At 37.3% G+C, this 10,179-nt stretch overlaps 1 protein-coding gene across 2 annotated transcripts; it reads left to right on the top strand.

Annotated features, from left to right (window-relative positions):
- Nucleotides 1–2,229: 2,229 nt before the first annotated feature.
- Nucleotides 2,230–9,577, top strand: LOC109094592 (guanine nucleotide-binding protein G(t) subunit alpha-2). 2 transcript variants are annotated; one of them, XM_042762270.1, is made up of 10 exons: nucleotides 2,230–2,369; nucleotides 2,480–2,656; nucleotides 4,519–4,561; nucleotides 4,910–5,051; nucleotides 5,755–5,912; nucleotides 6,285–6,413; nucleotides 6,637–6,766; nucleotides 7,263–7,416; nucleotides 8,234–8,442; nucleotides 8,745–9,577. In XM_042762270.1, exons 2-9 carry the CDS (start codon nucleotides 2,539–2,541, stop codon nucleotides 8,422–8,424), a joined length of 1,065 nt encoding a protein of 354 aa, XP_042618204.1. In that variant the 5' UTR covers nucleotides 2,230–2,369; nucleotides 2,480–2,538; the 3' UTR covers nucleotides 8,425–8,442; nucleotides 8,745–9,577. The 2 variants fall into 2 exon arrangements, with proteins under 2 accessions (XP_042618204.1, XP_042618203.1); XM_042762269.1 differs by having other exon boundaries at nucleotides 2,287–2,656.
- The last annotated feature ends 602 nt before the right edge of the window (nucleotides 9,578–10,179 follow it).

Here is a 10,179-nt window from a genome sequence, read left to right as displayed (position 1 = left end):
TACAGCTGGATAAAACAAAAACTGTGTCCATCTTCATTTCAGACTGCAAAGCAAAAAATGTGATTATTTTAAAGGGGTTGATTCTTTTCTATACTCACTGTACACGGGGCAACTTTTTGAGCAATGTTGCTTGGGCACTTTCCCATTGAAAATGGGCAACGAATTTCTATCTGGATACTTCAGAACGGTCGTGGGCCCTGTATCTCATCTGGTTGGCCTGCATTGCCCAGCAACACTGCTAAAAAAGTCCCCCTGTGTATCATCACCATTCTCCCCTCCCCATTCATCAGTTCTATCAAGAAAGAGCAGAAAAAAACATCTAAAATAATTCCCCTCCACTGTCACCCAACCTGACCCACGAGGGCCTCGGCTAGTAATCTTGTCAGCAGTGTGGAAGCCATGCTGGAGTGTTAGAGGCAGGCTTGGACCACAGAACCCTTAATGAGATTGGCTCTGATGAAGAGAAGGATACCATGATTAGCTTGCTATATTCCTCTTGGAAGCATTTAGGGATTTGGGTGCTCACAACCTGCCACAAGCAGTAAGAAAAAATCTGCTTACCCAAAGTGACGTGGGTTGAAATCTCGCTTTCACAGAGAAGTTGGTTTGTCCCATGATCCACCTGGGGAAGAAGCACAGGTGACTGAGTGGGAGGATTGGGATATGTTTCTGGTTTTAGATCAGTGTAAATGGATTTGTTTAAAATCAACTGAAAGCAGAGTTAATGATTCACCGAGGAGCGATTGTTGACTTCTGGTTGACGTGTAGGCCAATTCATTTTGTAGAGATTTAGCCCTGGTTGAGACGATCAGAACTTTTTAATCATTGTATTCTACATAAACCTACACAAGAGGCTAGACATACATGTTTAGTCGGAAGTCTTTTAAAATATTTGACTTTTCCATATCTTACAAAATCTCAACACATTTAATAAATGGCTATGCTCGTAATAAATTTGTCATTTCATCTAAATATCAACATTTGTAATATTTTGTTGAAACAGTTTTTAGGTTAATTTAATTTCATTTATATCATAGATCTCTCTGGATAATAGAGATCTATGACATTGTATTATAAGAATATCAAATGTTTTTGTGTTTATTTGTTAATGAGGGCTTTATGGACACAATGATTTGTGGCCCAAAAGGCCCCAAGTGGCATGATGCTAGTGTGATTTTATTTATTTATTTATTTAACTTCTTGCCCCAGGTAGGGGGGCATCTTAACAAAATAGTGGAAATAATTTTATATTTTGTGCATATCACAATTTGAAAGTAAATATATATATTGCTCTTAAAGGTGGCATCTTCCTCCATCTTACCCTACTTGATTTTTCTCTTAAGAGATTTGCTGGTAAGAACAGATTTGTTAGTAAGAGCAATTTGTACTGGGAAATGTCATTAAGAATATAAGTATGATGTCATTATTCAAAATTGACAAACAAAAGCACCAAATGAAATCCATTTACTTGAGATCAATGACATACACATAGAAATAAATAGTAAACAGCCGCAAAAAATTTCAGAAAGGACGTCAAATGTTTCTGAGAGTGTGGCTATTATCACAAACAGTAATTTTGGGCTGCATTACTATTGGTTTGAATCATTTAATTACAAGCTTTTAGCCAGGATAAAAATAAGTTTTCACAGCCCAATGAGATTAAATCTTATCGAGCAGTTATAGTAGACAGTTAATGCAGATTCATTCCCTTAAGCGCAGTTGGAGGTGGAGATAAAGATCTGTTCAATGGTGTTAAAGATTATGTTAGAGAAGAGAACAATGATCGGATGGCAACTTCAGTGCTGACATCACCACTCCCATCTCCCAAAAACAAGACACACTGACCTGTAAGCTCTCCTCCTTTACCTCTAGTTTCCCAAACTCAGGGTTACGTAACACGTGAAACTGGTCGTGTGTGTGTGTGTGTGTGTAGTAAATGGAGAATGCTGTACAACCCTTCAGACAAAAGAGTCCGCCAAGGACAAGAGTTAAATCCTTCATCCTCTAACCTCTAAGAACTAAACCAACATCAGAGTTCAGTGGAATGAAATATTAAGAAAATTATTGCGTTTATGGCCACCAATCCAAACAAGCCCCAACTGATCACACATTATCATCTGATCAATGTCAAAAGTTAGTTCACTAGAAGCATTGGTCCTAATTTTTTCAACCTTCATTTCTGTCCTTGTTAGCTGAGCTAATAGGATTGGCTGGTTCACACAGGAAGATCAGCAAAGCCCTCCCCAATCCTAAGCTAAGACTTTTGAGGTGGACAAGGAGGAATTAGAGGGGATAGAGCGACCAAAAGAGGAAGCAGGGCATTCTGCTTCAGTCTCTGTGCCTGTCTCTATCCACTCGTCCATCCCGAGGTAGGTCAGTCACACCTAGAAGAGGAATCAACACTTTTGCGACCCTCCTCCTGCCACGTGATCCAAAGTACAGGGCTACCTGTATCCATTTCTCTCTCTGCAAAGCACAGGGGAAGCCGGCAAAATTTCTTACCTTGAGGACCTTGACCGGGAAGCGTCAGACGACGAGATGGGTAGCGGAGCAAGCGCAGAAGATAAGGAAATGGCCAAGAAGTCCAAAGAGCTGGAAAAGCAGCTCCAGGAAGATGCTGATAAAGAAGCAAAAACTGTCAAACTTCTGCTGCTGGGTAAGAAATTGGTGTTTGTTTGATTCCTCTAGTCTGGTCCACTGGTGTTGAGTTATAAGATTCTGCCTCCAGAATGAGCTACTGATGCAGAACCTTCACAAGCTTTACATGCATTTGTGCCTGCAACAGGTGGTCACTACTACTAAGTTGCAAGTTAATAAAATGCAGGTGAGAACATTGCTGCAGATCTTAGCAGCACTTCAGTCGTTTTTGATCATAGGATATATGTTTCATTTATGATTGACATTAACTAGTACAGAGCAAAATAATGTGACTTCAGAATAGGCAAGACTATGAGAAAGTTTTTTCTGATCTGATTTTTTTTCAGGGATTAAGAGTTATAAATGCACTGAGGCAGAGCATTAAGACATTCTGTAAGCAGATAAATCTGACTTACAAAGGATTTGAAACAACCATGGGTTATGTAATTAGATTATAAATGACACAATTGTAATCAGCTGTCATGTTTGACTTCATAATGTTGTAGCATTAAAATACAATAATAGAGATTAGATCAATTTTTATTTTTACAAATGATTATGCAGTTTTGCACCATAAAATACCTGTTCGATGACATTTACAACACTATCAAGTGCTAATGCATTGTAGATGATTTTGCATGTGAATTAGGTGATGCACATTAGCTCTTTTTCTGTTAATAGTTTTTTGCATGAATAATCTTTGTCTAATTAATTTAAATGTAAAAGTTTCATTTAAATTAGCTTTTAAAAATGTTCGATTCCTCCTTTACTTTAGCAACACATCTTCATTTTCACTGCAAATGAAGTCGCCTTAAAAGATCACAACCTGAGGAACACTGTGAATTGTGGCATATTGACAATAAGACCAGAATCCGATTACTGTGATGATTTAAGCCCGGATCCTCTTAAGCTCAGGCTCAGTTTATCTTCCAATAGGAAAAGAAAGCAAAGGAGGCCAGTTTCAGTGCTCCTTACGGTTTATTACTGGTCTGAACAGGAAGTTCATGTTCTCAGATAGTAACAACAACATTAAAATACTAAATGAGAAGAAATTAATACATAAAAGTATTACTAATTTTAGATACATACTCATCCATTTTGTCTGTAGTAAATTTTTGGAAATGCGTTTTGAAGGCTTTCTCAATAAATTAGCAAATCACTTCAGATGTTTCTTGCACAATAAAAACTAAGCAGTCCAGTAGACCAACAGGGATGACACATGTCCTCTGAACACATCTCCACGGCTGCAGATAACTCAAAAGTAAAAGGGACACAAGAGTGACAGTTGCCTTGGGAGATGGTTGAGCCCCACCTCCTTGCCCTGGACTGACTGAAGCTCCAAGACAAATCAAAGTGTCAGTGATCTTCTGAGAGGCTTTCCCTAACACAAATCTAATTGGGTCACTTTATAATTATAAGCATGTTAAAGAGCCTTCCTGCGACCTGGCCATCAATGACAATCTATAAGTTTATTCTTAACGGATCATCTACCGCTTAAAATTGACCTGGTTATTAAAATAAAAATCCACAGAGCAGAAAATAAACAATTCAAATAAATATATTCAAAACAAATAATTCAGGAAAAGGCACTATGAGACGTGTAAGACCTACAGTAACCATAATGTACACTGTAAAAATTATTCAAAGATTACTGGAGTGTTTTATGGAAAAAATGCTATTTCAGTCTTTCTGCTTCAAAGTTTCACGTATAATTCAGTGTGTCACTTGCTGTGTCTTTGTAATTATGTGGAAAATGTAAAACCTAAACGTCATATAGAGAAATATAATTTAGCCGGCAAATTGTCTGGAGTTCAGTTTAAGAGCATTCTTATGTTGCTCATACATTGTTCTGCATCATATTTTTCTCTTTCTGTCTTGTAGGTGCTGGCGAGTCAGGGAAGAGCACCATTGTAAAACAGATGAAGTGAGTTTAAATTCTTGCAGCATCCAAAATATATGCATAATTCAGAATATATATATATATATATATATATATATATATATATATATATATATATATATATATATATATATATATATATATATATATATGTGTAAACCTGAAGAGAAATTAAAATCTCATCCATGCATTGTAGTTGAATTTTTCCTTAACAATTGGTGTGCATTTGGGAAATGTCAGTACTGGCAGTCTGTTCTACCCTTTGTAATGGTAATGTGTGACCACCAGATGGTAGTGAATGTGAAGCCTGCCCTGTATGTACTGTACTCAACTTCAAAACGTTAATCAAAAACACTCTGTTGCTCCCCAAAGAATTCTCCATCAAGGTGGTTACACAAAAGAAGAACAAATGGAGTTTCGATCTATTATTTTTGGCAACATCCTGCAATCTGCTATGGCCATCATCAGAGGCATGGAGATGCTGGACATCAACTTTGGGTCACCAGCAGCACAGGTCTGCAAAACAACTCCAAAACAAATGATTAGTGCACTCTTAAAAATAAAGGTGCTTCACAATGCCATAGAAGAACCTTTTTCTCTAAATGGTTCCATAAAGAACCTTTAACATCTGAAGAACCTTTCTGTTTCACAAAAGGTTCTTTGTGGTGAAAGAAGGTTTTTCAGATTATAAAAAAAGTAAAAAAGAGATGATTCTTTAAAGAACCTTTGACTGAATAGTTATTTTTGGAACCAAAAATGATTCTTCTATGGCATCACTGTGAAGAACCTTTTAAGCGTCTTTATTTTTAAGAGTGTGTGTAGACATTCACATACCATCAAAATGCACACGCTGAAACACAACAACATACACAATTTTGGCATGAAAGGAAATTTCCTTCTTTTATCTAACTTTTTTTTTTTTAATGAAACATTATGCATGGATGAACTGTTCACAATAGGATCTGGGGTGATAACAAAAGGTATAGTTTGTACCTTATTCACCCCTAAAGGGTGTATATTAGTACTTTCTCTCTGCTAGAACCAAGAACACAGAACCAAGTCCATGTCCTTTTTTCTGTTACACTTGGATTTATGTCACAATACAGGAGAAAAGATCTGTTGCTACTTCCCTTTTATCACATATCTTTAAATAATATAAAGAATTATCGACTCACTGCACGGTGGCTAACAGTGCCCTATTTCTTTGTCTCATGCAGGAGGATGGTCAGAAGCTCCAGAACCTGGCTGACTCCATTGAGGAGGGCACCATGCCTCCAGAGCTGGCAGACGTCATCAAGAGGCTATGGAAGGATTCAGGTGTGCAGGCCTCGTTTGAGAGAGCTGCTGAGTACCAGCTGAACGACTCTGCTGGATAGTGAGTACTACACTCAACAGGGACAGCAATACCTATGGAGTTCATGGGTACCGAGGGTGTGACTGCATTGACCACAATTCACTCTGTATTGTGGGAATGCAGTACACCAAGTTTGAAACTCAGCTCCTGGTGGGCCACAGTCCTGCAGAGTTTAGTTCCAACCCTGGCCGTAGTTTTCAAATAATCCTGAAGGACTTGGTTAGCTGGTTCAGGTTCATTTAAATAAGGTTGAAGCTAAACTCTGCAGGGCTGTGAGTTTGGCACCCATTAAGTACACAGTCGTTATGCTTTGGAGATTTCCAGGACTTTAGCAGATGATTATTTCAGGTGTGTATGCAAATGTATGGCTAATTTATTGCTCATCTCGAACAGCTACTTGAGTGAAATGGACAGAATCTGCAAACCTGACTACCTCCCCACCGAGCAGGATGTGCTGAGATCTCGAGTCAAGACTACTGGTATTATTGAGGAACAGTTCTCCTGCAAAGAGCTCCACTTCAGGTGTGTCTTACCTGGCTAATGTGATCGAATCAACTGTTGTGCATACTCTGTTAAAATTGAGAGCCACAAAAATTGCTACTGTAAAGAAACTTAAGACCTGAAATGTATGACTGTTCATGTGAGAGGACCATGTTAGGTAGATTTCAGCTGATCATGTGTAACTAGAGCAAAAAGAACCAGCATTTTGAATGAAAACATTTCATGATTTTTCACTGGGCCACAGGATGTTTGATGTGGGTGGCCAGAGGTCTGAGAGGAAGAAGTGGATTCATTGTTTCGAAGGTGTGACTTGCATCATCTTCTGTGGAGCCCTGAGCGCTTACGACATGGTGCTGGTAGAAGATGATGAAGTGGTAAGTGCTGATCATTAGACAAGACTAAGTAAAGGTTCTTTATTGCCATCTACGGTTCCATAAAGAACCTTTAACATCCATGGAATCTTTTATGCCAAAAATCATTAGGATATTAAGTAAAGATCATGTTCCATGAAGATATTTTGTAAATTTCCTACCATAAATATATCAAATAACATTTTTGATAAGTAATATGCATTATATACTTAATTTTGACAACTTTAAAGGCGATTTTCTCAATATTTAGATTTTTTTGCACACTCAGAATCCAGATTTTCAAATCGTTGTATCTAGGCCAAATATTGTCCTATCCTAACAAAGCATACATCAATGGAAATCTCTATTTTGAAAAATTGACACTTATGACTGCATGGTTTTGTGGTCCAGGGTCACATAAATATCATAGAGACCATTAAATGGATTTGATGCCAATGTTTGAAGTTCTAGCAGTGCATCTCTGCTTATATTTTCTTCTTGTTTCTCATGTTTCTCCCAGAACCGCATGCATGAGAGTCTCCATCTCTTCAACAGTATCTGCAACCACAGGTTCTTCGCTACAACTTCCATCGTGCTTTTCCTCAACAAGAAAGATCTCTTCCAGGAGAAGATCAAGAAAGTCCACCTGAGCATCTGTTTCCCTGAATATGATGGTGAGTGAGGTATCTATGGAAATAAACACACCACCTTAAAACAGTAATTTACCCCAAAATGAATGATCATCTCACCCTCATTCTGTTCCAAACCTATCTGTAGAACATAATATGCAATTTTTTTTTTTTTTAAGAAAACATCCTGGTCACTCTTGTAAATATTCTGAAGATGAATGAGGACTGGAGTTCTTAAGATAATGACAATGACAAAAAAGCACCATAAAAGTATCATATAAGAGTTCCAGATGACTTGTGACTCTTTTGAAGATATGGTAGCTTTTTGTGCAGTACAGACTGAAATTTAAGTTAATAATCTTGATTTGCCCTAGCTCTAGCTCCTCCTTGGCACATTTATGAGAGACAATGTCTGATTCACAAATGAATCATTCTTTTGAGCCAGCTCTGTAAAATGAACTCCGTGAACTATTGGACTCAAACTAGTCACAGTGGTTAACAGCTCACTGGAAGTGAGGACACTATTATTCAGTGGATTCAGTCTGTTTCTGGTATGGCTTCTTATGGCTGGTATGGACATTTTATGATGCTTTTGCATTGTTTTTTTAAGCTTCTTTCGTTCACATCATTATACTGAAGAAATAGTTGTCAGGAGGATATTCTTCAAACATTCTCCTCAGCAGAAGATAGAGGATCATAGAGGTTTAGATCAGCATGAAGGTGAATAAATGTATGAAACAGTATATAAGGGCATCATAGCAAACAACTGATGGTACTTTAACTGTAAATACAAATACACAGCAGTCTTAGCAACCTTTATTGAATAAGCTCATCAAATATGTTGAAAATCCCAATTTTCCAGGTCCAAACACATATGAAGATGCCAGCAACTATATCAAGGCTCAATTTCAAGATCTGAACATGAAGAAGGGAGTGAAGGAAATCTATGCTCACATGACCTGTGCCACAGACACAAAGAACGTCGAGATTGTGTTTAACGCTGTGACAGACATTATCATCAAAGAAAACCTTAAGGACTGCGGTCTGTTCTAAACACTATCTTTTTCAAAGGTATGTTCCTGAAAAAAACAAAGCAGGTTCTTACTCCCTGTCTACACCGGACACAACCAGAACATTAAAAGTAAATAACTCCCATCGCCTTCAGTTGATGGATGCCCCCGTCTCTACTTATATTTCTATTTTTACTGTCTACACTTCTAACATCAACGTGGTCCACGGTAGTAAACATGCTTAGATGGCATAACACTCCCATGCTTCCAGTGTAGATGGTATTATAACTTTAGAATGTTCTATAAAATCATTTCAATGAGATTTTTTTTCTATGAATTTAAGAATTGACTTTTTTTCTTCAGGCTTTCTACCCCATCCCCACCTGCATGATTGGAATTACTCTGGTGAAGTTGTCACAGTAACAAAAGAACATCCACAGGTGGCATGAAGGTGAACTCAACAGCAAGCAGTCAAGTGTGGTCAGCAGATCCCCGGCCAAAGAACAAGCTCAACAACCTAACCAAACCTCAGAGACTAGATCCAGATTAGACTAATGGCCTCTGCTCTCCAAAGGGACTCTAAAAACATTTCCTGTCAAACTGCTAGTAGTCAATGAGAGAAGGATTACCAAAGAAAGGGGAGTTTTGATGCTACGAGTTATTGATGCTTGTAGAGAAGCTTCCTCTCAATGTGTTTTAATGTTAAACCTATAGAGGTATGACTGTTAGATGTTTTTTCCATCCATTTCCAGAAAAAGAAAAGTACATTTAATGCAATTAAATGTTGCGGTATTAAAGAAATTGAAGTGGGATCCCATCAGATCCCATGGTAACAATTAGAAACATTCGTATATGTACAGCATCTGGTCTCGAGAGTTAAATCTTGCATATCAGCAAGACCTGATTGTTTGAATTCAGCCAGCTCACACAATATATGAAAGATGTTTTTTTTCAGCCCCAAACACAGTAGGGCAGTATGTTTTGTAAATAAGAGTAGGCAAAAGAAAAACTGTTTCAAAAAAAGATTCTATATAAAATATGTATGGAGACATAAATCTATTTATTTATGATACAGTAACAAGTGAAAATTCTAGAATGGCCTGTTGCTTTGTTTAAAGCCTGAGGTCTGAATTTGTGGAGATGTTCTGGAATGTAAATGTAGGCAGATGAAATAAAGACTTGCATCAGTTCCACTGGTTGCTGGTGTTGAATTATTATTCTGTGCTGCAAATGGTTGGCCATTAGCTCTACTGTAATTGCGCACTTTCACAAAATACTGATCTTACATTGTTTTAATTGGGATTTTCAAACACTGACCCTTTGTGTCAGAGCTAATTTTGAATGAACCACAGTATAACACACTTTTTAAGAGTATAATATAATAATAAAAAAGAGGTGTCTTTATGACAGCTAAAATGAGTAGTAAAGATATCTAACAATCGTGAAACTACACATATATACAAAATTTAGAGCCACAGGTACAATCAGAGAAACAATTGGAATAGTAGGAAACAAAAGAGCCAAAGATGGCAATTGCACATTTGAAGTATTAGATACACAGTGTCATTAAAACAAGACAAATAAAATATGTTTAGGTATAATTCTTAGTAAATATTAGTCTTTGCCATTTGAACATCGAAGACTAAAATTAAAAGATAATCTGGACCACAAAACAAGTCTTAAGTGTCAATTGAGATTTATGCATAATCCGAAAGCTGAATAAATAAGCTTTCCATTGATGAATGGTTTATTAGGATCGGACAATATTTGGCCGAGATACAACTATTTGAAAATCTGG

The sequence above is a fragment of the Cyprinus carpio genome, chromosome A8 (genome assembly GCF_018340385.1).
Source record: "Cyprinus carpio isolate SPL01 chromosome A8, ASM1834038v1, whole genome shotgun sequence".
NCBI classification, from domain to species: Eukaryota; Metazoa; Chordata; class Actinopteri; order Cypriniformes; family Cyprinidae; genus Cyprinus; species Cyprinus carpio.
Note: the sequence above shows the minus strand (reverse complement) of the source record. Positions and strands in the feature narration are given on the sequence as shown.

What these genes read in the sequence shown, in the direction of transcription:
- LOC109094592 (XM_042762270.1), top strand. Translation starts at nt 2,539, where the DNA reads ATGGGTAGCGGAGCAAGCGCAGAAGATAAGGAAATGGCCAAGAAGTCC. An exon ending in ACCATTGTAAAACAGATGAA is followed by an intron (nt 4,562 to 4,909) that starts GTGAGTTTAAAT and finishes TGCTCCCCAAAG; the next exon opens with AATTCTCCATCAAGGTGGTT. An exon ending in TTGGGTCACCAGCAGCACAG is followed by an intron (nt 5,052 to 5,754) that starts GTCTGCAAAACA and finishes TGTCTCATGCAG; the next exon opens with GAGGATGGTCAGAAGCTCCA.